The following is a 27,016-nucleotide window of genomic DNA, read 5'->3' on the forward strand; positions in this document are numbered from 1 at the left end:
CTTGTCTTTATCCAAGTAATATAGCGTCATTTGTTACAAATTTGGAAACACCCGAGGAGTCTGGGCTACAAAAAAAATAGGAATTTACTATAAAGGGTATGGCAGCTGAGATTGACCATCGACAATTTCATTATATTACAGATCATGGTTTGTTTATTTAATGCAGAACTTAAAAAAAAAAAATAAATTTATCAAATTATGTAATAGTTGATCCAATAATAATCTAATGTTGAGTATATAAATATATCGCTTATAGACCACAAGTTATTTATTAACAAGTACTAAAATTACGTAATTATACATTAAATGTCAATTATTATAATTTATCATATATAATGTTTATACATGGTATGTTTATATTGAACGAAGACGTTGAAATTGATCTCGGTTATTTTTAAAGAGCCTTTCATTGTTTCCGGATCTCTATCAAGAGATTCATTTAAATCATCAGTAATGATATCAGTATAGCCTTCATCAGCAAACTTCCAATATTCAATCAAGTAATGGATTACGTTATCATTCAAATATTTTCCTAAGGGGAAAGTATAAGATCTTTCTTTGGGATGATCAGAACGACGTAAGAGGATTGACTCTGAAGCAGGTCTATGTCGAAAACGATTATCCCTTTGAATACGTTTTAAATAGTCGATTATCTCTTCTGACTTGACCTTTTCATATCGAATGTCTTCTTTGGCGTGTAAACCTTCACTAATGGCTTTAGCGAGTCGATCCGCTGTGGTTGTTTTATCATTAGGGGTAAATTGGAATAGGGTCTTGTTCTTTTTTCTTAATTCTTGGATACAATTCTGTCCAAATTGAGAATTCGTCGTATCTTTCTTATAAGGGGAAGAAGAAAGATAATAGACAGCATCAACAAGATCCATTAAATTAATTGACCCCCATTTACTATCCTTATTCACAGATAACTTGATTTTGTTTTCATCTTCTATCATTGGACCATAATAATAAAAGAATTGATGCCATAAAGTAGAACGAAAGATACAGTAACAATCTTTATTAAAGTATTTAGGCATCATTTGTTCAAGCATATAGTATTGTTTCAAGTTTGGAAATGGATTACTTTTTTCGTCAAGATCTGAAAGATGATCCAAGCCAATACTATATATAAAAAGATAGATTTAGTATAGATTCAAAAAAAAAAATTTTTTTTCTTCTTTTTTTCGTGATACTTTACAATGAAAACATGGACACATATTGAACACCTTCTTCTTTAGCACAACGAAACACCATTTCTCCAATCTTTAAACGTTCTTCGTGATCACTAGGAAGATACATAAGAAAGGCCACTTGTCTTAGAATCGGACGAAGCTCGTTTTCATCTTTTTCATCCTTTATTTCAATAATCTTTCCTCCTAATATTTCTAATTCTTCTAGACCTTCTCGGTTTTGACATAGCAATCGAAATTCAGTAGCGATATGACTTGTTAACTTTTTACGATTCCATTCTTCAAGGAAACGATAAGCAAGAGCATAACCAAGTAAAGTATCCACTTTTGTAATCACAATAACGTCTTTCATTTTATTTGTTAAAACGGATATATATATATATATATATAAAAAGAATATGTGTATATGAATATATATTTTCTTGACTCAACGTTCTCTTTATATATAGACGGTCTATAATGGATGAATAATCAAGTACTATATTTGATTATTACCTCCTTTTTATCCTAAATAAATCACATATCTTGGAAATATCTTGTTCTATGATTCACCATAGAAACTAATAAACAGGTTCGATGCTATTATGCTTTATTAGAGAAAATTCAATTTCAGCATTTTTATATTTGAATTTTTTTTTTTTTTTTTCACACACACACACACTCTCTCTCTCTACCTTTCTCTTTCTTTCTTTTTTTTTAACCAGTAAACCTGTTTATATGTCACTTTTATCAAAAGTTACACGCTGTATGAGAACTATTGCTCCTTTGGAGCTTGCAGAAACTTCTTGGATAATGTTGGTGTCTTGGTTGGTAAATTCACCAAAAAAAAAAAAAAAAAAAAAAAATTGATCGATTCAAATCTATAATTTCTTTTATATATACATGTATATAAATCTAGAGCCTCCTTTTCCTTCACCAAGCAAAATTAAGTTTTATTAACCATTGATTTAACTCCTCAAGTTTTGGAAGAAAGCACTTGCTGATCCCAAGGTTTTTTTTTTTTTTATTATTATTATTATAAAATATACATTAATATTATATAATGTAAATACTCATCTAATACCTCCTGTATGTTAGATTGGTACCATCGTGTCCTATCATCCACCTATTTTTAGGGCTATGAAACGATTAACTTTAGACGATGTTAAACAAGATATTGTCTTGAAAGCTATTGCACGTGGTGTTGGAATTTATTCTCCTCATACAGCATGTGACAATTGTGTTAATGGAGGTATAGAAGTTAGTCTATTGAATAGTATAAGAGAGAGAGAGACATGTGATTTACATATTATTTAGTCAATGATTGGTTAGCAAGTGGTCTTGGTAAAGGTCACTGTAAACCCATCACACCCGCTCTAGACCCCCCTGAAGGTCAAGAAGATTCAGGTTCAGGTCGTTTATTTACTTTTGATGAACCCACACAATTAATGACTATAGTAGAGCGCGTCAAAAAATTAATTGGTTTACCCTACTGTAAAGTATATAATATGTGTGTCATAGAATAAAAGCTGTATTATATTCATATTTCCCTATATTTATAGTACGTTTAGCCACACTTGAAAAGGAAAGATTAATCAAGACAGTAGCTATTTGTGCCGGCTCAGGTTCTTCTGTTCTTGGACCAGTTAAAGCTGATCTTTATTTTACAGGTGAAATGGGACATCATGATGTATTAGCTGCTTTAGCACAAAATACAAGTGTTATTTTATGTAAGAAGAATAGTTATTTTATACAGAGCTTTTTTTTTTTTTTTTTTTTTTTTTTTTTTTACTTGAAACAAACTGAATGATTATTTTAGGTGAACATTCAAATACTGAACGTGGCTATCTGTCAGCTGTATTAAAACCTGCTTTAGAAGAACAATTAAAGAATGAAAAGACAACAGAAGGTGAATCAATAGAAGTGATTGTTTCTAAAACAGATAAAATCCTCTTGAGATTATTTAAATAAATAAATAAATAAATCCCCTTTTTTTTATTTTTTTTATTTATTTCTATTATTTTTATTATTTATTTATATTTTGAACTAATAATTTTAGCAATGGTTTGGAGTTGAATATTATTTGTGCCCTCATAAATGGAACCAATTTTAGCATCACGATAGAATTTTTCAACACCCGTTTCACGTACAAAGCCATTACCACCCATCCATTCAACGGCATAAGAACTTGCCTTTTCAGCCACCTTAGCAGCAAGCCATTTAGCCATAGCAGCTTCCATCACAAACGGTTTACCTTCTTCCTTTAAACGTGCTGCATTATAAGTCAAGAGTTTAGCAGCTTCAATTTGAACCGCGACTTCAGCAAATTGATGTTGCATGGCTTGGAAGGAACCGATGGCTTGACCAAATTGTTTACGTTCCATCATATAAGGTAAAGCAATATCATAGGCGCCTTGAGCACAACCAATCATTTGTGCAGCAATACCAATTCTTCCTTCATTTAACGAATCAATCGCGTACTTATATCCTTCTCCAACTTTACCAAGGACATTTTCTTTAGGGATCTTGACATCATCAAAGTTTAAGACACATGTAGAAGAAGATCGAATACCGAGCTATTGAAAGAAAGAGAGAAAAGTAGCTGGTTTTAGAATTTATTTATCATGTATATGGTTAATATAAACACGACTTACCTTCTTTTCCTTCTTGCAATCTCAACTCCCCATTCCTTTTCAACGATAAAAGCTGTAATACCCTTATAACCTTTTGAAGGATCACTATCATTTAAAGAAAGAAATGAAAGAATAAGATGATCAAGTCTGACTCCCAACTTTTTTTTTTTTTTTTTTTTTTCATTTACACATTAGCAAAGATAACAAAGATACCAGCTTCAGCAGAGTTACTAATCCACATCTTTCCACCATTTAATACATAATGATCACCTTTATCTTCAGCACGTGTTTGAAGAGCAAAGGCATCAGAACCAGCACCTGCCTCAGAGATACAGAAACTACCTACAGTATCAGTAGCAAGACGAGTCAAGTATTTTTCTTTGAGTTCAGGAGAGGCCCATTTACGAATGACTGTATTGGTTAATGTGTTCTAATGATAACTATCAGTATCAGCTACACCTTCCCTATTACTTTTAACTTTAACAACAACAACACTTACATGAATATCACATAAAGCACTAATAGAAGGATCAATTTTAGCAAGTTCTTCAACAGTTAAAATAGCAGCTGTAAATGAACATTCTGCGCCACCATATTCACTAGGTGTCTCAAGACCCATTAACTAATATAATATCTATTAACTCGATTTTTTTTAAGAAAAATTATAATATACTTTACACCATTGTCAAACATAGATTGAATGATATCTTTATCCATCACTTCAGCTTCATCCATATCACGAACTTTAGGTTGAACTACTTCACGAGCAAATCTTGCAACTATAAAATAAATAAATCAATAAGACATACATATACACACACTCTCGCTCTTTATCTAAATATATATATATATACCAGTATCCTTAAGCATCAATTCTTCTTCAGTAAAGGATTGTAAAGAAGTAGGAGCTTCATGTGCAGTAGGAACAGAAAAAGTTAAAGCAGCATAATTACTAATAGATAGATCGCGTATTTATTTTTCAAGTATAAATCATAAATAAATAAATATATATATATATACATAGATAGATAGATAGATAGATATATTTATACATGACTCTATTTACCGCTTAGTAGCTTGACGGATAAGATGAGTAGCAGTTGGAGAACGAACAAGACGTTGAGTAAGCTTAAACATGATAAGATAAAAGAAGGAAAAAAAAAAAGAAACAAATAATAATAATAATAAAAAGACTATTTTTATATACACACAAATACAAGATCAAGACCTTTCCCACGATAAGAAGAAATCAGGGATAATTTTTTAAAGCCCTTTTCTCACACACACAAGCTGTCTTTTTTTTTTTTTGACTTAAATAAATCGTTGTACACACTTTTCTTTTTTTTTTTTGGTAAGTTTATTTGATGTTATTTTAATCTATTGTTCCTTAGTATCTTTGAACTGAAATCTGTTGTCGCTTTCATGCTTTCTTTTTTCTGTTGTGTTTTAAACTTTAATTCTACCATAATAGGAATATGACTATAAAAGGGGGGGTTAAAAGAAAAAAAAACATAAAAGTAGGGTGTGAGTAGAGTGATATTCTAATTGATAAACACACACACACACAATACTTACTCTGAAGGAAAGTGAGGATTAGGGAAACCAACTACTTTACTGATATAATCTTGATCAATAGAAGCTAATAATGAAATAGTATCTAATGTATAGGTTGTATACCAAATATAATCTAAAACGCCTTTAAATCCAGGCGTATAATTTGTAAAAGGTAATTCACCTATGTGACTATATGCACTCTTGAGTTGAAAGGGATGAGAGAGCCCCTCTGTGGTATATTTGCCATATGAATAATTTCCAAAATCTTGATGATCTTGTTGAATAGATCCTTTACTAAAGAATTCATAAACGCCTGATTCAGTAGAAGAATTAAAATCTCCGCAAATAACAGTAGGTAATAATGTATGTGTCGTTGTCGTATATTTGTGTGTAAACGTCTGTAGTTCATCCAAAAGGATACCTACTTGAACGAGTTTGACGTCTGAATCTGAGGGATCCCAATGAATATGTGAATTGGCTACAATCATACGTTTTTTGCTTTCTTTATCTTCCAATAATGTAAATACAGCAATATTGTCCTTATTCATGACTCGATTATAAATATCCGGTGCCTTTTTAAAGTCTGGTCTTTGAAGTGCCTTTTGATTATATTCAATCAATTCCTTTTCAATTAAACGAAACCTGAATGTATATTTACATGTAAAAAAAGAAAAAGATGCTTTTCGTATATTCCCTTTTTTTTTTTTGTTTAAACACACTATAGTCTTCACTTACTTTGTTGTCTTGTAAAATGTGGCACATCCATCTACTACACGTCTTTCACTTTCAGATACCATAATCTTTGCTCTCGTCTTTGGATAGAACACACTCTCGTAGTCTCCCATCTTTTAAAATGTTCCTTAAAAAAGTCTTCATATTGTCCCATTTCCATTTCCTAGAGTAGAGATTATAATAATAGGTTTTTTTTTTTTTTATTGTTATCATTTCTTTCTTCTTTCTCCTAATTACCTGAAGACAAATGACATCAGCGTTGTAACTCAATATTTCGGATACGAGTAATTCTTTACGATAATTCCAATTTAATGCCCATGATGGTGTGTAACCATAAGCTTGAGCTGTTGCATATTTCTGGCAAAGAATATTGTAACACAAGACAGTAAATTTATCTATTATTATATACAGCATGAGTAAGTAAGTAAGTAAGTAAGTGAATGTGTGTTATCATCAGATTTCCCTAACCTGGATCTTCTAACGTATCTCCTTCTATTAATAACCATTCTCTATGAGGAGGAGGTATACCAACTAGTAATAATAATAATAATTAGATGATATGCTCTCTTTCTTTCTTTCTTTCTTTTCACTTACCAGGTGCATTTTCTCGAAGTGATAGAATCAAAGCTTGAGTTCCATCCTTGATTAAAATCGTCTTCAAGTCAGCTTGAAGTGGATTGCCTTCTAATCCAAGTGTCTCTAATTGATACAAGTTACCTAGTTCATGAGGTAACGTCACGATCCGATTATCAAATAAGAGCAATTCCCTTAGATTATATAAAAGTCCAAGTTCAGGTGGAAGGAGGGTGAGGTTGTTGCCAGAGACATCCAGGGTCTTGAGTTGTGTTAATTGAGAGAGTTCAGGCATCAGATAGGTTAAATTATTATGGTTGAGATAGAGGCAAGTGAGGAAACGATAGGTATAAAGTGCACTTGAAATATTCTTCAATCCCATCCCGCCCAGGTCAAGTGAGGTCCAAACATGTTCTACCTCTTCTTCTTCTTCTTCTGTTCCCTTTATAAGATGATGTTGTCCCCCTCCTCTAGTAGCAACAGGTCGGTTAGGATCATTAGGATCCGTAATGGTAATGGTAGAGGAAACAGGTGTATTACGTGCCATAGCTGCTGCTGCACGAGCATGATGGTGAGGTGATGAAGATTGTCGAGAAATCTGAGCATAGCTTAATTGTCGAGCTAGATGAGGAGTAGCTGTGGTCGAAGATGGAGCAATAGCAACGGTCAAGTCATTAGATAAAGATTGTTGTTGTTGTTGCTGTTGCTGTTGTTGTTGTAAATGGGTGGGGTATCGATTATTGTTATTGTTATTATTATTATTATTATTATTATTATTAATTACCATGGGTAGTGGTATTGTTAGTTCCATACAATGACATTGCATAGTTACCAACAGATGGTGACGATGCAGGTGAGGTATTAAAAGGTGTAGGTCCATTAGTATACATTGGATGTAAAGTATGATTATAATAGTTATTGTTTAATGAACCATTCTCATCTTCTTTATCAAATAACATAATATGTATTTATAATAGTTGGTAAGGAAAAAAAAAGTTGTATATCGGTACTAATAATCAGCAGGAAATAGTATTCACTCTACTCAACGTACAATAACAGCAGATAATTGTCAGAGACACACACACACACACACACACACACGTACATCGTGACTTTATTTTTGAACAAAAAAATGACCTGAAGTTTTTTTTTTTTTTTTTTTTTTTTTTATTTTCACAAGTTGTATGCAAGAAATTGCTTTACTAGTGTAAACTATTTAGCATACATGGTTAAAGATATATAACAAGCTATATATATATATATATATATATATGTATACATAGCATTTAATACCAATTAATATTCTCTTCTCATTTTAACAAAAAAAAAACATTATTCATAAGGAAAGAAGAAATTTTCATAATCTTTTCAGAATTTAGAATTCTTTTTCGCTATAAATAAAATACAAACAACACTTATCTATATACATATAGATATATATAAAAGATCTCTATTGAACAATGTAAATAATTTTCTTTTGTTGTCGTTGTAAAGAAAGACTAGGATTAAGATCTTCAGTTTAATGTCAAGCATGATTAAATTCAACATAATAAAGAACGAATTGATGAAAAGTTAGAAAAAAAAACAAAGGGATGGAAGGTGTAAATATGTGTATAAAGCATAATTAGGAAGTGGAAATAGTAAAGAAAGAAAAAAAAACATTTTATTATTATTATTATTATAAAGCATTATAATATCAATAGTGAAAAAAAAACAAAAAAGGGAGCTCAATCATGACCAACAAGACGATAAAAGTATGAACTTTTTTTTTTTTTTGTTAAGGCAAATTGTACTAAAAGAAGCAGATTTTACTAAGAAAGTCACCAACTTACTAATGCACATCTCTATCTATAGTATGGATAAGAGAGACACGAACAATAATGTTAATTTTATTATTATCATTATTATTAGCGGCATTAGTAATAGTATAGGGCATTATTATACATACACATGTATAAAACGAAAAAAAAAAAAAAAAAAAAAAAAAAAATAGACAGGGCTGCTGCAGCTGCTGCAGCTACTGCAGCTTCTAATTTCAAGAGGATGTTTCTCAACAAAGTTTATTTTTAAGATACATATTTAAATAAATAAATAAAAAAAAAAGATCTTCTTTATCAGTAACAAATATGAATAGATATTCATTGACTTTTTTTTTTTTTTTTTTGACATCGAGTAGTTTATATAAAACAGACTCTTCAATAATAATAACCTCTTGTGAATGGTTTTTTCTTTTTTTTTTTTTTTTTTTTTTTTTTTTTCAATAATAGCTCCATTTCAATGTCTTTTTTTTTTTTTTTTTTCTTTTTGAACTTACGAAATATGAAACCAATGTCTAAATGAATTTTAACCTTATCTGTCAATAAAATCATTTACAGCAACGGAAAGGTGGATTTTATGATTATTTTAGAAGAAAGAAAATATGATCTATCAATAATAAAAAAAAGCCACATAGCTTTTTTTTTTATTTTATTTGAGAAATAACAACAACAATAATAATAATAATAATGAGTTACAGTTTATTATTTTAAGGAAGAAAGAAAAAAAAAGTGAATACATATATAAAAATAACAATTATTTAAGAATAAAATCCTCCACATGGTACTGGTGGTTGTTCAGTATTAGCCATGATAGAAGAAGGATTACCATTTAATGAAAGTGACATGGGTGTAGTGACATTTAAGCCTGAAGGATAATAATAATAAGGATAATAATTAGTTGTAGTAGAGATAGTATTAGTAGTAGTGGTAGTAGTAGCAGCGGCAGCAGCAGAAGGAACAATCATTGTTGCTTGTTGTTGTTGTGATGGTAAAAGTGGTGTCACTGTTGTTGCTGAGGCGGATGCTGCTGTTGTTGCTGTTGCTGCAGTAGTTGTTTGTTCATCCAAAAAACGAATCAACTTGCGTAATTCTTCCCGTTTATTCATTAATTGTATCAAGTCTTGCTTTAATTGTGGACCCTTCAAGGTATGACGAAGATACCTTGAAGCTTGTTTGTTCTCTGTAAAATCACTGCATTGAATCCATTCTTTTTCATCCTTTTCTTTTCTAGTTTCCATATAAAAGAGGGGAGGTTGGGTAATATAGAAATGAATATCAGAGGTTATAGCCTCACCAACACCAGTCGCCGCCAAGGAGGATGGCGTGAATTCGATACTAACGATATTCGAGATGGGCACCTCTACTTTAAAACGACTTCCACCTTCTGCGATATACCATATAAAGTCCTTTGTTCAAATTTATAGAGACAAATTAAATCTGAAGATTGAAGTTTAAGTCGATGCCATGTACCAATGGTGAGTGTTGTCGCATTCAAGTGTTGTTCTTGAGTTATGTCTTCATTTTCTAGTGTAGGAGAATTATCTGTAGTCGTCGTGGTCATTATTAAGTTGGATGGATTTACAGTAGGCTCTTCTTCAGAAGGTTTATTTTCAACAGTAGGAATAGAAGATGAAGATGTTACATTATCTACAATAGATTCAGCCGAACGAGATTCGATATCTATATATGTATAAATATAAACATGTATATATAAGTATTATATAAATAGATGAATAAATTAAATAAAATAAAATACAATACAATACATACTTGGAGAAGAGATCCACATATCTGTTTCTGTTAGTGCAGCAGTTGGGTCTTCTGATACTTTTTTATCATCAAATGAATCATCGCTACCTTTCATACCTTCCTCCTCTGTTGATTTAACATTTAAATTTGAAAGGGAATCATCCTTTGTAGGAGAAAAATAAGAAGCAGAATGAGGATTATCATCGTGATTAGGACTAGGAGAAGGAGAGATTTGACCGTGTACGAAATCAGGGAAATCTTCGGATAAGATTTGCTTTGAATTAGAATTCTCGGTATTAGGATGTGAAGAAGTAAATTCAGATGGAGTCATCACGTCATCCATGAATGTATGTGATAATGGATTATAAGGTGGCATACTCTGTCTTGAAAGTTTAATAGGAGAAGAAGCGTTGTCAAAGAGATGATAGTTAGGTGGTGGTACAGACCAAGTACCAGGGGCACCATTCGAGATGGAATAGGACTGATTCAGATGAGGAGGTGAAGGTGTAAGACTTTCGTGAGGCATAAAGGGTTCAGGTACAGTAGTTGGAAAAGAGGAACGAGCTGAGATATCGGCCGATGGACTACCATAATACGCGACTGCATCCACACTTTGAGCACGAGGTAAAGGTGGAATTCGACGAAGATAAGCAGGAGAGAAATAAAAGGGCTGTTGAGGTGTAGGTTGTTGAGGATGATGTGGTGAATAAAGAGAAGGTTGTAAAGGAAGCATAGGAGGAGGAGGAGGAGGAGCAGGAGGTCCATAAGCCGACATCATACTATATTGTTGTTGTTGTTGTTGTTGTTGTTGATGATAATGATATAATTGAGCTCTCATAGCAGCTTGTTGCATTTGCATCTGTGCTCTCTTTTGCATGTGTTTCACTTTGGCGCGTCTATTTTGGAACCAAATTTGAATTGATCTTTCACTCATATTCAATTGTTCAGCGAGTTGCTTTCTAAGTTTACTATTTGGACTCACATTGACTGCAAATGTATCTTCAAGTACTGCAAGTTGTTCAGCTGTAGCTCTTGTTCTCTTTCTTACATATGAGTGATGATTTTCGAGATTCATATTTTGATTCTCTGTATTTTGGTTTAATATTGTTTCAGAAGAAGGATTCATTTTCTCTGTATATATAGAATAAGGTATATATGTGTGTATATATAAATATATAAATTTTTGTTTTCTTGTTCTTTTATTTTTTTCGTTTAAAAGGTATAGAATATGGAATGAATAGAGATAATATATCCAAATAATTAGTGAAGAGGAATCTATTCAATTCTAATATAAAAAAACAGATATATAAAAAAAAAAGAAAAGAGAAAAAAAGAAAAGAAAAGAGAATGAAAAAAAAAAATTACATATATATATAGACATATATATATATATATATATATATGTATGTGTGTGTATATAAAATATATCTACGGTGTGTATAAATACTAAAAAGTAACCAGAAGAGTTTATATTCAATTTAGTGTTTTTTGTTTAAGAGATCATTTTATGTTTAGTACATTGAATTAAACTCAGCGAAAAAAAAATGAGTAAAATTCCTTTTTTTTAGTAAGAAAAAAAAAAAAAAAACTCAACTACAATCCCCGTGAATAGAATAAAATCCAATCAGTATGAATTTTACATGAATTTTCCTGGTTTGATATTCAATCTGAGACAAATTATCTGTCACTTGCTTTTTTATACTTCTTTTAATGGTAAAAAATTATATATTAGTCAAAAAAAGAAAGTTACTGCTAGTAATTATGAACATAAGAGAATGTATGATTTTAACAAGTTAACGAGTTTTTTTTTTAAAAAAAAAGGATAATAGAAGTAGCTACTGTTTGATTACAATAAACTCTATATAATAGAATGGCGATCTATTATTTATATAGCATAAGTCTTTTTTTTCGAAGTTTTGAAGACAGATTATTTTTATTTTATTTTCTGTAAAATAAAAAAAAGGAAAAGAAAAGAAAAAGAAAAGGGTGGTGGCTCTCTGTGTATGAAACTTCAAATCTGAGAAATTAATTTGCTATCTAAAGTAACTTCGTTCAATCAAAAGTTAATTAATGGACAATAGTATTTTTTTTTCTAAAAACGAATTCTCTCTTTTTTCATTTGCTGTATGAATTATAAGAAAAAAAATCGATAAACTGAATAATTTATGAGGAAATAGTTTACTGCTTTCTTGTTCCATTTTCTAATAAACAAGTATAGTTTTGTCTTTAAACGGAATTAATTTTATTTTATTAACATTCGATATTTTTATATGCTTGCAGGGCAGGCAAAGAGAGTAGCCAATAAATATTAGAGCTTAAAATAATTTAAAAAAAATTATATGTATTTATTTATTTACTAAATACTTTATATGTAGTAGAGGGGAAAAAATATTTGTTTTGATAAGTTACATATTAGATTGATTTTTATGTTAGTAGTAGTAGTAGTTTGTATAAATAACTAACATTTTATATGCAGGAAGATAAGATCTCCTTGATTAAAGAAGCATTATATATCTGGAAAAATCTATGAAAATTATTAAGCCAGATGAGTAGTCATTATTATTAAAAATGAAAGTATGAACCCATTTGCCTCTTTTCTTTTTCTTTTTGTTTTCCTTGTTACTTCCTTTATGAGTAATAAAATTCATGTTGATTATTGGAGTATTTAACTACAGGATAATTTCTTTATTTTTTTTTAGCGGAATTTTTTTTTTTTTTTTTTTTTTTTACCTTCTTTCTTAAAGTGAGCGCTTGAAACATACCTTCTTTTATTTAGATTATACATATGCATAAATAAGTTATAATAGAAGGGTTTGTTTCAATAAAATAGAATGCATGCATATAAAGAAACTACCGTCCGTTATAAATTCGTGAGAATAGATAACAAGTTTTTATCGCGTTTAAAGTTAAAATCTAGAATAAATCGCTAATTTAAACGCGAAGTTATAACAAAGTAGAAGTATAATGTTATACATTTTTATAAAAATAAAAAAAAAAGAAAAAAATAGAAAAAAAAAGAAGAAAAAAAAAAAAAACTCTCCCTTTAAAAAATGAATAAAATAAGAAAGGAATATACGCGGGGAGAAGTGGGGGAGGGGAAAAGAATGTAATTATACACTGGATAGTAGTTTGACAACAACAAAGGAAGTTTGACATAATTAATAATAAAGTCAATTTATTATATATAAAAGTGGGCAGCAATTCTATTTAGCTGAATATTAGTTACAATAAAATAAATAATTAGAAATTTATAAGCAATCAAGTAGGCTATAATTATAAATTTATAAGCAATCTCAACTAGGCTATAATTATACTCTACTTTATGCTACCTTTCTTTACTCCCTGTCCCTTTTTTATTCGCTCACCGTCTTTTTCTTTTTTCTTTCTTTCAAGCATTCATATTTATAATAACGATAACTAAAGAGGATTTTTTTTTTTGATTAAAATCAACAGACTTTTCTCTTTTTCAAGTTAGCAATAATAATGGAATAATAAATTCATTTAATTATTTATTTATATCTATAAAATGAAACTTGTCATATTTGTTTCATATTTTCATATTAATAAAATTTTCTGAAGTAAACTTGATATACAAAAGGGAGGTAAGAATTCATTTGATTATCATTGTTACTATAAATAAAATAAAAAAGGTCTGTGCAGACAAATGCAAGGATTTTAATAAAAGTTACACAGCATCTCCTTTTATTTACTAATTTTGAATTTAATTGCATAGCACCTCATCATGATAAGGTTTCTTTTTTTTTGTAGTAGTTAGTAGTAGTTAGTAGTAGTATAAAGACTTTTTTTCTTTAAAAAAAATAACATGTTATTCAATTAAACAACTATGTAATAGCATCTTTACTTTAATATATACATTTATAAATGCATCTATTTTTTTGTAGTAATAATGATGTATGTTACATGATTGACGTTTATAAATTTAAGGACACACATGCTCTTCCATAACAGAGTAATACAAATATCTTTTATGTACTACTTGCTACATGCTCAAATGACTTTTTCTCTTCAATAATGAAAATGCCTTTTCTTTCATTTCATTTCATTTCATTTCATTTCTTTCCTCTTTGAATAATGAATCATTATCAACCTGTAAATCGTTTTTTAATTCTCCTTCTCCTGTCGTCTTCCCTTCTGCTTCACCTACACCCAAACTCTATAATGCACCTAATAAGAAATTACCCGTTGTTCATTCATGGCAGGAGGAAATGTTAAGCCCTCAGGATAATGATCTACTACTATCTCCCTTTCATGTTAGAGATCTATCAACTCACCTTCATTCATCAATACGAAATACTTCGATTATGTCAAGTGATGATGAAGAAGAAGACAGCTTCATTATAGAACAATATCTTTCTTCTAGGTCTTCTCCATTCTCTTTTAATTCTCCGTCTCCACCATTGTTAAAAGAACAAGACAAAGCCATGTCTACTATGTTACTTTCTAATGACGAAGCTCGTATCAAAAAGCAATCACTTGATCATCCTCTCTTCTTTACTACTACTCCTCTGTTTTCAAAATTCAATTCTTTTATATCAAAGATCAAGAAAATAACTACTTCTGAAAAGTCATGAAACATGTTTAAATAACTAATTTTCTTATCTTAACTTTTATATCAAATTTTATTATTATATTAATAATAAAATGCATTTTATATATCTAGTCTATTTACTTATTAGCTACATACACTTCTTCATCGTCAAAGTCAGTAAAATCATCATCTTCCTCTTCATCCGAAAGTGAGAAATGTTGCGTTAAAGCTTTATTACTACGACTTTGTTGATGTCTTGTTTGATTCTCTAGTGGCTCATGCTGATCATCGCTATCAGATAACGATTCAGCTTCAAATAGAGTAGGTGTTTCAATAACCAATTCATCCCTAATAAAACCAAAAATAATGATTAGTTTTTTTTTTTCTCCTTTTAAAATATAAATGTATTAAATCCTTACAATTCATTGGATTCATCATTATCATCCAAGCGAAAATTTTTTCGTTCCTCAGCATGTTTACTAAACACGTGGCGAATAAAACTCCAGATAGTATTTTTAGTAGGTCTTTTAACACCTTCATGTTGACGCCGAGGAGCTCCCCCAAATTCTACAGCTGCAGATCCCGATGATCTTTTATTATTATTATTACGAATCCAGCAGAAACAACATAAAGAAAGGCCAAACAAGAAAGCACCTATGAAGACCGTTGTATTCCAAACAGGAGGAGAAGACTCACTTTCTTCTTTTTGGTTCTGATTTGTTGATGTATTATTATCGTGCTTTTCATCTTTAAGAGGAGGAGGTGAAGGTATCTTTACCACAGCTTCCTGTTCACCCACTTGACTCTTTTTACCTTTAACTTTACCATCACCTACATTCATAAATCGATTGATCATGTCAAGTGTCTCTATCGGTCGATCATATGGTACCATATGACTTCCATCTTTAATGAATACATAAGTCAAATTTCGTTCTTGAGTATAATAGCCTGCTATTCTATTGTCTATCTTCCAACTTTCTTTCACGGTCGTATTACTGAAACCTCTTGATCCATTCCAAGTCATATTACCAATTAAATATTCTGTACCAATATAATTACAAATCAAATCATATTCTCCACTAAACAACAAAACTTGTATTTCCTTTAAAATATCAGGTAATAACTATCCAGCAAAAATCGTTAAAATGCGAATGAAAATGCGCACACACACACACACATATATATATATATGAATATACATTTGTATTTGTATATACTTACATAATATGAAGGTTTACTTTGATCCCCATTAAATTCACTTGATACTAATGCAGTACATTCTTTCCATCCCAAGATTTGCTTTTCGGCATGAATTGCTTTTTTCACTTCACTTTGCTACAACAGGAAACATGAGACCATTTACATGTACATAAAATAGTATACATATATATATATATATATATATATATATGTATATGTTCCTTACACGTAAATACTTTGTCACCTCTTCTAATTCATAGGGCCATGTTAATCCACAATTAGGATATGTCTCTTCTGTTAATCGTATATCATATGTATTAAGACATTTCCTTATGCCATCTTTGTCTCTAATGAAATTCATTAACAATAAAATAAAATAAAATAAAAAAAAACACTATTTCTTTATATTTACTCATGAATACTATTGTCCATAACATCAGTCAAAACCTTTTCACAAGAAGGTATATGAATTAATTCGTTTTGCTTAATTTCATCTTGGCAAGTTTTAAGATGAGCAGATACAAGTGGCTAAATATTATACATAAGTATCTCATTATGAGTTAGGGACTAAGGATTCATTATCTTTATTGTTTTACTTACTATACGATCATGGTCTATTAAATTGTATTTCACACTATAATCATAATAGGCGTTATATTGGTGTATACTCGATATCCAACCATTTCCAATAGCAATGCCCTGCAAGTTATACTATATTTTCGTTTATTTACTTAAAATTTCTCCTTTTTCTTTTTCTTTTCTTCTCTTACCTTTTCTTCTTCTGTAGTCTTTTTTTTATTTAATTCTAATAAACGAGAAGCAAAATAAGGTATATAAGTACCAGCATAACTCTCACCAGCAATATAAAGATCTTGTTGACGAAGATTAGGAAATAGAATAAATAATTTATCTAGAAATAGAGTAAATTGATCTGTTGCCTATAAATGATAGTAATATATGTATGTGAACATTATCCATGTATATTACGAGTATATATATATATATATTTTACTTGACTCATATTATGCATATAATTGTCTGTATTAGCAAAACTAAAGCCAGTACCAACAGGCTGATCGACTAACAAAAAAAAAAGGGGTAAATAATGTTAAATTATGGATATATCAAATTCCTTTACCATAGATATTTGTTGCATAGTTTTGCCAACCACCTTCATTTAGAGTTAAAGATAGATCTTTTTTCACTCTAAATGGCCCATTCTCCAAAAAGAGGCCATCCATACTTTTTTTTTTTTTTTTTTTTTTTTATACATATTTTTTTTAAAAAAAAAAATGTCAGTAGTCTTAACCCCGCATACAATAAATCATAATAAAAACCTTGAACAGCCAGGTCCACCATTCAACCAAATTATCTAATTGTATAAAATTACACGTTTATACTATGATTTAACTTTTTTTTTTTCTTCTTTAAAAAAAAATATTCCTTCTTACTAATTTCTCAGGTTCTGTCTTTATTTCTCTTTCGATCATCCAGAAAAAGATATTAGCGTTACTTTTAGCTGATAATTCAATGTGTCTACAATAGTTTTTCTTAGTATCGTAAGAAAATAAAACTAGTTATCAAATATAATATACCCTGCATATTGTGTAAAATTCAGTGCATCAACATCAATTCCAGGTAATGATGTAATCTTGTAATCATCGACTAGGAATAATAGTAATAGAAAGTAAATAATTGAACTACACGTTATTTTCTCTCTCTCTCTCTCTCTCTTTAAATATATATATATATATATATATATATTTATATGTCTTACTAGTTTGTGCTGATATAGCGTATATACTACTTGCCGCAAATAATCCAATTAAGATGCTTCGCATTTAATTATAGAAAAAAAAAATATTAGACTATTAAAGGGCAAATCTATTTAGGAATCATTAATAATTTCGTTTTATTTTATTTTTTTTTTCATTTTATTTTTTTGTGTCACTTTTTTTTATTTTTTTCTTTTTTTATTTTTTCTTTTTATTTTTTCTTTTTTAGGATTTCCAGAACAAAGAAATTGCGATTATGAATGTAGCAAAGAAAATAATCCAAGATTCAATCGTATAAAAAGTTAAAAAAAAATAAAGTAAAATAAGCAAACAACATCTTTATTATTATCAATCAGTCAAAAAATATACTTTTGTACAAGTTGCAGGCATGAACATGTAAAAATACAGTTTACTTCATAATTCCACATGTGCGTAATTGCAAACAAAAGTATATTTGATGCTTTTATTAAGGTATATTCAATCAATGTTCCCAATACTACTACAGTATATATATATATATATATATATGTATCTATATATCTACAAAAAAAAGAAAGAAAATCATCTTGCTTTACATGCCTTTTTAACAGTTGAAATAAGTATAATCAACATGATTATGGAAATTTTAATCCAGCACCAAAACAAACCCCACATGGAATGAATATTTTTACGGGTACTATTATCAATGAATAACTGTTGTAACTGCTGTCTGACATTAGTATTAAATTTGTTTAATAAAAAAAAGGGTTGATTCCTTATTTGCTTGTATTTTATAAATCCCTTTTGTAAACGGCCTATGAATTTAGGATTGTTCAAAACATTCCTTTTAGCAATGTTTGTTAAGGCTATATTTGTACAAGAAGGATGATGTGTAGTTAATATTAATTCAGCACAATAACGATTATTGTTGTCGTCCTTTTTGTCGCTAATCATTTTAACTGTTCTTCTTGACTTGCTTCCCTTTTTATACATAGGATGGGTCGCAGTAGGAGTGAGTCGCGTCTTGTTAATGATAACAGGACGACATAAAAGTTCCTTGTTATTGTTCTTTAACTTTTTAAATAGGTCATGATACATTTGACATTTAGTGTACAAGCCTTGTATTTCTAATGACTGCTTCTTTGCAGTACTTGTCAGTTGTTCATATGCATTCATTTTATGACTTGTTGCTTGTAATTCTTGAATAGCCACTTTTAACTTTTTTTCTAGTTCTTGCTTTATTTTATTTAACTGATCATTCTCAGCTTTTAAATGCTCTATTAACATTTTATCTGCATAATACGTAAATAAATAATAAATAATAAATAATAATAAAAGACATGTGTGTGTGTGTGTGTTTATCATTGTATGTATTTATCAATTCACATCATATAACTATTACCTGCTATTTCTTTTTCATTATTAGTATTATTACAGACGACAGTAGTCGTTTTATTTGATAATCCTATCTCTGTATTTCGATTTGGTGAAGAAGGATAGACAATAAGTCTATGCTTAATAAATAAATTTTTGACTGAACAAATAATAAAATAAGTATATAAAAAGATATTTCGATAAGGTATTAAAGATTGAAAGGATACAAGTTTCATTAACATGAGGAAAAAAGACCGTAAACTGAACATTATATGCGATCTATTTATATTTAAAAGAGAAAGAGAAAGAGAAAGAGAGAGAGAGAGAGTAAACAAATAAAAAAAGAATAGTCGTTATTTATTGAAATTTCCATATTTTATCAGATGAAAGATTTATTTGAAATAAAATTCCAGATAGTTTTCCTTGACTATAATCTTTTGCTCTTTCTCCACTTATAGAAGCTAACATTTTATCTGGACCTGACACAAATATTTTCTTTCGTGGTTTATTTAACATCATTTCTTCAATCATTTCCTTTGTAATATATCCTTCTTCATAATTATCGTTATCAGATGGTGGGTTTTCTAATACATATTTCACTTTAAACCGATCGCTATATCGTTTTTGCAATTGATCTAACTCTGATTTTAATAGAATATCGTTTAAGGTCTTATTACCATAAATTAGCCAGATTTGTGTATCTTTATCATTTGGATTTTCTAATATGTGTCGTATAAGTTGATACATGGGCGTAATTCCAGTGCCTCCTGCAATCTATCATTCATGATAAATAAAGTTTATATTTGCATATAATTATGTATATATATAGAGAGAGAGTGTGTGTATGTGTGTGTCTATTTTATTACCATGCCAACTTCATCGAATGAATTTTCCTTATATTCATATTCTTCAACCATAGGTCCTCTTACGTAAGCCTTATCATTAGGCTGTAAATCAGTCAACATACGAGAAATAGATCCATTCTGGTATCGTTTTACAATTAAATCAATAAAACCATCCTTATATGGGTCTGGATTGATGGGTGTATAAGGTCTCATAACTTGTATGCTATCATCCTTAATATAAACACAAGAAGGGACCGGAAATGGTTTGTCCTCTGTTGCCGCTACAGAGAGTCTCAAGCGATAGCTATCGGGTGAAATTTGCTCCTTTTCCATCACTTTGAGTGGTATATATCTTTCATTATTGAGTGTGTTTGAATATTGATTAAAATATGTCCAACCAAAATAACAGCCTCCAGTAGCTATTAAAGTCATTCCTGTCATATACATCCATCGTTGACTCGTTGGAGAATGAACACGAGTTGTAAATAATCTCTTTTGATGTTGCAATGTTGATTGTTTTATAATGCAATGACTAATTCTCTTGAACATTTTTTTTTATTTTTATTTTTTTTATTTTTATTTTTTTTATTTTTATTTTTTTTTTTTAAAAAAACAGGGTCCATATTTATCTATCTGTCTGTCTGTCTGTCTGTCAAAAAAAAAAGGCAGAACCATGCCCACATTATCTGAGATATAAATTAATCCAATCATATCTATAGTTTAATAATAATCATTTGTGATGGGTGATAGTGGCCATGTACTTGAAAAAAAAAGTACAAATAGAGTTAATAAAAAAGGAAAGAGAAAGAGTATTTCAAAGAAAATAGTCTAGATTTTATAATCATACATTCTTTTGAAACAATGAATATTTTTACTATGAATGGAAAATATTCTAATTCTATTCTCCACGTTTCGAAAAGTGTGGGGTAAATCTTTTTTTTTTCTTCTCATTTCACTAAAAATAACTTTGGTATGACCTTCCGAGGAATAAATAACGCATTTTAACTTGTATTTTTGTTTCTTTGTTGCTTATACTATAAACGTATACAAATGTTTATATATATATATTATATTATATATACATAATGTTGCTTAGTTATAGATGTTATTTTATTACTTTATTTATATTTCGTGTTCTTTGTTGCCTTTCAAGAATGTTCTTTATGTGTACATATATTCATACATACATGTATATATACAAAATCAACTTATTTTCTCACGATTTGGCCAATAATAGTTTGTACTATTCGTCGTCATAGGATTTGAAACTGAGTTAATTGCTTTAATTTAGTGTTAAAGATGAGCGTACTTTTTTTTTTTTTTTTTTTTTTTTTTTTTTTTTTTATGCGGGGACTGTTACTGCTACTGCTGCACCTTATATATAAATAGGCTTTTTTTTAATGTATATACTTATTTTCTTTTCTTTTTCTTATATCTATAGTTTATACAATGAAGGATACCTCTTATGTTCTCAATAATGAAAGCGGCTACGCTACCAATGTTTTTGCTGAAAAGGAAAGTCAAATGTTAATGGTATGTGAAACCTCGAAAAGATTGGTTCCTTCCTAAAGAATTGGTCAAAAATGAAGTTAACTGGTTTTATACGTAAGTTTGGATAAATATATATATGGAAACATATTGTAATTGATATCTTCTATTAGCAATTTGAATATCGATGATTATTATTTCGCTCTTGAAAGCGTTGAAACTATTTCTAATCATATTATGTCTCTTTATGTGGTGCAAAGATCCTTGCTTATACTAAGAATGAAAATGTCTTGGATGTTAATCTCGAAAAGGAAAGTGAAGATTCTGCTGTCTACATTCATTCTTCTGAACCTGGTGTCTCTCAACTTAATGGACCTGAAATTGAGAAAACAATCGATGAAAAGTTCTTGGATAACTCTACTTCCTCTCAAGCATATCGTCTGAATCTTACCGTTCAGTAAGTGCCAGCACAGGCGGTCTTAGCTCTCAACTTCGTAGTTATTTTGTGACTCGTTGTGATTTTGTAGAACCTGCAACAGAAGCCAAGAATGAACAATCTGAAACAGTTGACATTAGACAAGTCGCTGATAAAAACTTTTTTGCGAAAGGCAACTGATTATACCTTAAACCTTTATCAAGATGTCATGCAAACTGTTCTTCAACGTACCGGTCCTGTCATTGAGATGTATGAGGGAAGGGTTCTCGTGAACGTCGTCTTATTATTGGCTATCGTCAAAGAAGTACAAAGGGTTTTTCTCTGCTATTTCTGATTTGTATCACTATTACGACTTATATTCTACACGCAAATATGTCGGTAAAGTATTTTTTTTTGTTTCTATATTTGATGAGCCTGGGAAAATGAATTAATTTAATTTAATTTATTTTTTTTCCCCAAATTAGAACAATTTTCAAATGGTGTGACTATTATTGGATTGTACTTACATCCTGTACCTCAATCAAAGGCAGCACCTATTGAACATACTATCTATCAAGTCATGAAAGAAGCTTCCCTTCTCTATTGTCTTCCTAAAACACCTCTTCAACATTATTTCAAAACAAATAAGCTTTCAGTTCAAGAGATGGTCTATAGCTACGTTGGTTGGATCTTTGCTCAACATTTCCTCAACAGATTAGGTAAAGAATATCTTAGTTTGACCTCTATCTTGAATCGTAGCAATCCTATGCATGAGGAAGTTCTCTCTAAATTGAAAAAACGTCTTCGTCAAGATACCTTTACTCGTGATTATATCCTCGACATCATCATGAGTTACCCTGAACTCCTCAAGATCCTCTATGCTAACTTTGCCACGACTCACTATGTGAATCAACGTGAGGCCTCATTACAACCTACCATCTCCTATCAACGTTTGACCAACATGGAGGTCCTTTCCGTTGATGATATCAGTAAACGTATCAAGTCCGTCACCAGTAACGCTCATGAACAGCTCGTCTTTGAATCCTTCCTCACCTTTAACAAACATATTCTCAAGACTAACTTTTATCAAACTACCAAGGTTGCCCTCTCCTTCCGTCTTGACCCTAGTTTCTTGCCCGAGATCGAGTACCCTCTCCCCCCCTATGGTATGTTCTTGATCGTCGGATCTGAATTCCGTGGTTTCCATATTCGTTTCAGCGATGTCGCCCGTGGTGGTATCCGTATGATTCGTTCTCGTAATCGAGAGGCTTATTCCATTAACTTGCGTACTCTCTTTGATGAAAACTACAACTTGGCCAATACCCAACACCGTAAGAACAAGGATATCCCTGAAGGTGGTTCAAAGGGCACCATCCTCTTGGATGTCGATCAACAAGATAAACCCCTTGTCGCCTTTGAAAAGTACGTAGACGCTGTCTTGGACCTCTTGATCGATGGTGAGACGATCGGAGTCAAAGAGAAATTGGTCGATCTGACAGAGAAACCCGAGATCTTGTTCCTTGGTCCCGATGAGGGTACTGCCGAGTACATGGATTGGGCCTCTCAACACGCTCGTCGTCGTGGTGCAAGCTTCTGGAAGGCCTTCACGACCGGCAAGAGTCAGTCCTTGGGTGGTATCCCTCATGACGTCTATGGTATGACAACTCGCTCTGTACATCAATACGTCTTGGGTATCTACCGTACCTTTGGTCTTCAAGAGGAGGATTGTTTCAAATTGCAAACAGGGGGTCCTGATGGTGACTTGGGTTCCAACGAAATCAAGATCTCTAATGACAAAACCATTGCTGTTGTGGATGGCTCAGGTGTGCTCTATGACTCTGAGGGTATTCATCGTGAGGAACTTCAACGTCTCGCTAACCGTCGTCTGATGATCAATAATTTTGATACAAGCTACTTGTCCTCAAAGGGCTTCCGTGTCCTTGTAGATGAAGATAACGTGACATTACCTGATGGTACCTTGGTCGAGAATGGTCTCCAATTCCGTAACACATTCCACACCAACCCTCTCGCTCAGGCCACTCTCTTTGTCCCCTGCGGTGGTCGTCCTGAATCGGTAGGTCTCGATAACGTACACCTGTTGATGGGTGAGAATCATCCTAGTGGCGCGCCACTTTACAAATACATCGTTGAAGGTGCTAATCTCTTCTTTACTCAAGAGGCTCGTCTTCGTCTCGAGAAGGCCGGTATCGTCATCTTCAAGGATGCCTCTGCTAATAAGGGCGGTGTCACTTCCTCTTCCCTTGAGGTCCTTGCTGCCCTTGCCTTTAGCGATGATGAATTCGAAAAACACATGTGTGTGAAGGATGGCGTCGTTCCTGAATTTTACCAATCCTACGTTAAGGAGGTCCAAACGTTTATTGAACACAATGCTGCCCTTGAATTCGATGCCCTCTGGAGGGAACATCAACGTACTAAGCAACCTATCTCTATCCTCTCTGATGAACTCTCAACCGCTATCGTTCAACTTCAATCTCAATTACAACAATCCGGTCTCTGGGATAACTCTACTTTACGTACTACCGTCTTGGAACGTGCTTTCCCAAGTTACTCTTGGAAACAGTCGGTCTTGAATCCTTGTTGCAACGTGTACCTGAAAGTTATGTAAAGGCTATCTTTGGTGCTCATTTAGCTTCTCAATTTGTTTACAAGTATGGCGCTCATCCTGATAATTTTGCTTTCTTTGAATTCATGCGTGAAAACTTTTAAAGAAAAAAAAAAAAAAAAAGGGAAATAGTTTTATATACAGTTTTCTTTTGTGTAATTTTATTTATCAACAATAATAAATATAAAAAAATATATAATTGTAAATTTTTCTTTTTCTACAAGTCTTTCATCATTATTTTATCTCGCATTTCTTTCCACTTTATAGTATTCTATGATCATATTTTAATATATATGCATATACATATTAAATATCAATCCTTGCATTTACCTGTTCACAATAATGAATATGTATTTTAGCAAACGCTATTAAGATGGACTTTATCTCTTTTTCCTTTTGTATCTGTAATCTTTCGAAATCTTTCGCCATATTCGTAGATATTTCTTTCAAGTCTTGTATTAATTCCATTTGTATTTTTTCCAGCTTAGTAACCGATATATTAATATTAGTACAACAGGAAAATCTATATAACATATCATACCTCATCAACGTCACTTTTAGTTTCTTGATTTGAATTCTTCTAGTTAGTTCAGGATCTGTATCTATCATGCCTTGGATAGTACAAGTAACAGCAGAAAATAATTTTCTTGGTGAAGACCACTTTTAGTTTGATGCTTGGAAACACGAATGATAGGTGCAGTTGCATTTATAGGATAATTATCTTCTTGTTCTTCAATAGTAGTAGTAGTAGTATCTCTTATGGATGACGCCTTTACAATGGCTGAAAATCCATCCTCAATCGATTCAGTATCGATAAAAGAGTCGTTCTCTTCTTCTTCTTCTTGTTGTTGTTGTATCACAATACCTTCTTCTTCTTCAGTATTATTAGTGGGCTTTAGTAATAACTTTTGTGATTCCTCTTCTGTTTTAACTAAAGACCTCAGATGTGATTTTCTTTGTATGTATAGCCACCTCGATTAATTCATATTGGGCTTGCTTCAAACGACGATATTCTAAACAATTTTTAGGATAGTTAGATATTGAGTATATTCTTGTACATATTCTGCAAATTCAGCTTCTAAGGTTTGAATCATTTCCTTTGTAGTTGTATTAGTTCCATCAATGACTTGACCTATTTTTTCCAATAATATAGATATGGAGTCTACTTCATTTAAACTTAGTCCATTGTAAGCAGAGCCCAACTCAGCATAATCGTTTGATAATTCTGAGTGAAAAAAATATAATGAAATACAACGAATTTATATACTATTCATATATATATCTTTTTGCAATATGATACCTTGAAGTCTTTTTAATATACGTTTTTGTGATTTATCAAATTGAAATGTGATTTGTTGAGCGTGTTTATCTACCTTTAATTCAAATCGGTCAAATTCGTTATCTGGATATTTTAGTGTATATGAACTTGAAGGTACGGGGATAATAGAGTTATTTTGCTGTATAGGATTGGAAGTTAAAGAACTAATAGTAAAATAATTTGGTAATAATGGATCTTTTGGTAAAGTTGAAAGTGGTGGCGTATTTGCAATATCTGTCTAAAAAGAAAAGAAAAAAAAAAGAACTTGTAATTAAATAGGGAAATTAGTCTCATAATGATTTCTTTACCCAACTATCTTCAGTGTTTAAAAAACGATGAAATATGTGCTCTTGATTCAATATTGGATGACTAGCTATTCTATTCAAAAATCTTTCAAGCATTCTTTTTCTCTTTTCAATCATTGCACCAGTGTCTTTTAGTGTATAGTCTGCTAATATTTCAATATGAAATGAATATAAATAGATAAATAGATAGATATGTTATTCATAGTGAAACTATACACTTTACATAATGAATGCTTTTCTGGTATTGGTGGTATACATGTTGTGGGATATAATTTGACAAGTGATTTTCTAAAGGACTCAAATTCACTGTATCTTCTTTTGACATGTTCTTCTATATTCTAATATAAATATATATGTGTTTATACATCTGTTAATGTATCATTTTATCAACGGCTTATCTATAATAAATCATAATATACATTTATTTCTATTATATAAACAACAAAGCTATTATTTGTACTGTTGTCTGATCTTGTCTTTTCTGCATTAACAATTTTAATCAATTCATGTTGTTGATTATCATTTATTATTTTCCGAAATGAGCAATTACAAGGAATATCTTTATACATTATTATGGAAGAAAATAATAATAATATTGAAATCACACGCTTATTAAAATAGACTTTTTTTTCTCAACATGCATAAATAATGTATGTATAATTTTTCAAAAATCTTTATGAAAAATTCAAAAATAAATGATAAAAAAAAATATTATTATTATCCGAATTTAGCTAGTATGTTTGTGTATTATATAAACAGTTTACTATAATGTCCTTTATAGAGGATACCAATGCTTATCTTGAAAAAAAAAAGTATTCATGTCGCCACATCTTGTTATATTGAAGAAGAAGCTTCTTGTTGACATCCATTATTGCTTTCAGTTTGGAGCCCATAATACACATAAAATACATACTATAGAAC

The 27,016-nt window shown here is 30.7% G+C and overlaps 10 protein-coding genes across 10 annotated transcripts; 2 read left to right on the forward strand and 8 right to left on the reverse strand.

Annotated features, from left to right (window-relative positions):
- Positions 1 to 404: 404 nt before the first annotated feature.
- BX663DRAFT_460735 (uncharacterized protein) lies at positions 405 to 1,636 on the reverse strand (the record flags this gene model as incomplete). The annotated part of the gene is made up of 3 exons (XM_051523939.1): positions 1,196 to 1,636; positions 592 to 1,119; positions 405 to 552 (listed from the first exon to the last, which is right to left on the reverse strand). Coding segments are annotated over exons 1-3 (1,020 nt in total), but the record flags the coding sequence as incomplete, so codon positions are not given.
- A 268-nt stretch (positions 1,637 to 1,904) lies between these two features.
- Positions 1,905 to 3,172, forward strand: BX663DRAFT_522312 (GTP cyclohydrolase 1 type 2/Nif3; the record flags this gene model as incomplete). The annotated part of the gene is made up of 5 exons (XM_051529365.1): positions 1,905 to 1,997; positions 2,265 to 2,418; positions 2,484 to 2,660; positions 2,729 to 2,896; positions 2,986 to 3,172. The coding sequence occupies 5 exons, from the start codon at positions 1,905 to 1,907 to the stop codon at positions 3,135 to 3,137; spliced, it is 744 nt and encodes a 247-aa protein (XP_051379093.1). The 3' UTR covers positions 3,138 to 3,172.
- Positions 3,173 to 3,196: 24 nt separating this feature from the next.
- On the reverse strand, positions 3,197 to 4,936 carry BX663DRAFT_489456 (acyl-CoA dehydrogenase/oxidase; the record flags this gene model as incomplete). Its single annotated transcript, XM_051524897.1, has 6 exons — positions 3,197 to 3,742; positions 3,990 to 4,229; positions 4,299 to 4,421; positions 4,478 to 4,578; positions 4,654 to 4,751; positions 4,866 to 4,936. 6 exons carry the CDS (start codon positions 4,934 to 4,936, stop codon positions 3,197 to 3,199), a joined length of 1,179 nt encoding a protein of 392 aa, XP_051379094.1.
- A 157-nt stretch (positions 4,937 to 5,093) lies between these two features.
- On the reverse strand, positions 5,094 to 7,795 carry BX663DRAFT_522323 (Endonuclease/exonuclease/phosphatase). Its single transcript, XM_051529366.1, has 7 exons — positions 7,495 to 7,795; positions 6,680 to 7,364; positions 6,554 to 6,616; positions 6,323 to 6,480; positions 6,089 to 6,198; positions 5,375 to 5,995; positions 5,094 to 5,278 (listed from the first exon to the last, which is right to left on the reverse strand). The coding sequence occupies exons 1-7, from the start codon at positions 7,615 to 7,617 to the stop codon at positions 5,167 to 5,169; spliced, it is 1,872 nt and encodes a 623-aa protein (XP_051379095.1). The 5' UTR covers positions 7,618 to 7,795; the 3' UTR covers positions 5,094 to 5,166.
- A 1,353-nt stretch (positions 7,796 to 9,148) lies between these two features.
- BX663DRAFT_522328 (uncharacterized protein) lies at positions 9,149 to 11,540 on the reverse strand. The gene is made up of 3 exons (XM_051529367.1): positions 10,246 to 11,540; positions 9,857 to 10,155; positions 9,149 to 9,833 (listed from the first exon to the last, which is right to left on the reverse strand). The coding sequence occupies exons 1-3, from the start codon at positions 11,348 to 11,350 to the stop codon at positions 9,234 to 9,236; spliced, it is 2,004 nt and encodes a 667-aa protein (XP_051379096.1). The 5' UTR covers positions 11,351 to 11,540; the 3' UTR covers positions 9,149 to 9,233.
- A 3,583-nt stretch (positions 11,541 to 15,123) lies between these two features.
- On the reverse strand, positions 15,124 to 17,847 carry BX663DRAFT_220544 (Alpha/Beta hydrolase protein). The gene is made up of 12 exons (XM_051521786.1): positions 17,751 to 17,847; positions 17,569 to 17,638; positions 17,425 to 17,509; positions 17,311 to 17,345; positions 17,112 to 17,215; positions 16,986 to 17,053; positions 16,744 to 16,911; positions 16,574 to 16,684; positions 16,386 to 16,501; positions 16,200 to 16,320; positions 15,995 to 16,108; positions 15,124 to 15,875 (listed from the first exon to the last, which is right to left on the reverse strand). Exons 1-12 carry the CDS (start codon positions 17,812 to 17,814, stop codon positions 15,189 to 15,191), a joined length of 1,743 nt encoding a protein of 580 aa, XP_051379097.1. The 5' UTR covers positions 17,815 to 17,847; the 3' UTR covers positions 15,124 to 15,188.
- Positions 17,848 to 17,979: 132 nt separating this feature from the next.
- Positions 17,980 to 19,399, reverse strand: BX663DRAFT_522334 (uncharacterized protein). Its single transcript, XM_051529368.1, has 2 exons — positions 19,130 to 19,399; positions 17,980 to 19,019 (listed from the first exon to the last, which is right to left on the reverse strand). Exons 1-2 carry the CDS (start codon positions 19,368 to 19,370, stop codon positions 18,310 to 18,312), a joined length of 951 nt encoding a protein of 316 aa, XP_051379098.1. The 5' UTR covers positions 19,371 to 19,399; the 3' UTR covers positions 17,980 to 18,309.
- Positions 19,400 to 19,426: 27 nt separating this feature from the next.
- BX663DRAFT_522335 (uncharacterized protein) lies at positions 19,427 to 20,548 on the reverse strand. The gene is made up of 2 exons (XM_051529369.1): positions 19,968 to 20,548; positions 19,427 to 19,875 (listed from the first exon to the last, which is right to left on the reverse strand). Exons 1-2 carry the CDS (start codon positions 20,493 to 20,495, stop codon positions 19,459 to 19,461), a joined length of 945 nt encoding a protein of 314 aa, XP_051379099.1. The 5' UTR covers positions 20,496 to 20,548; the 3' UTR covers positions 19,427 to 19,458.
- Positions 20,549 to 21,301: 753 nt separating this feature from the next.
- Positions 21,302 to 24,576, forward strand: BX663DRAFT_522338 (Glutamate/Leucine/Phenylalanine/Valine dehydrogenase-domain-containing protein; the record flags this gene model as incomplete). The annotated part of the gene is made up of 7 exons (XM_051529370.1): positions 21,302 to 21,472; positions 21,608 to 21,686; positions 21,713 to 21,886; positions 21,962 to 22,132; positions 22,176 to 22,248; positions 22,335 to 24,391; positions 24,415 to 24,576. The coding sequence occupies exons 1-7, from the start codon at positions 21,396 to 21,398 to the stop codon at positions 24,574 to 24,576; spliced, it is 2,793 nt and encodes a 930-aa protein (XP_051379100.1). The 5' UTR covers positions 21,302 to 21,395.
- A 10-nt stretch (positions 24,577 to 24,586) lies between these two features.
- Positions 24,587 to 26,726, reverse strand: BX663DRAFT_522339 (uncharacterized protein). The gene is made up of 9 exons (XM_051529371.1): positions 26,515 to 26,726; positions 26,319 to 26,433; positions 26,099 to 26,241; positions 25,773 to 26,028; positions 25,492 to 25,697; positions 25,156 to 25,389; positions 25,028 to 25,132; positions 24,803 to 24,955; positions 24,587 to 24,743 (listed from the first exon to the last, which is right to left on the reverse strand). Exons 1-9 carry the CDS (start codon positions 26,662 to 26,664, stop codon positions 24,690 to 24,692), a joined length of 1,416 nt encoding a protein of 471 aa, XP_051379101.1. The 5' UTR covers positions 26,665 to 26,726; the 3' UTR covers positions 24,587 to 24,689.
- Positions 26,727 to 27,016: the final 290 nt, after the last annotated feature.

This window comes from Cokeromyces recurvatus (assembly GCF_025118155.1).
Source record: "Cokeromyces recurvatus strain NRRL 2243 chromosome Unknown BX663scaffold_33, whole genome shotgun sequence".
NCBI lineage: Eukaryota > Fungi > Mucoromycota > Mucoromycetes > Mucorales > Mucoraceae > Cokeromyces > Cokeromyces recurvatus.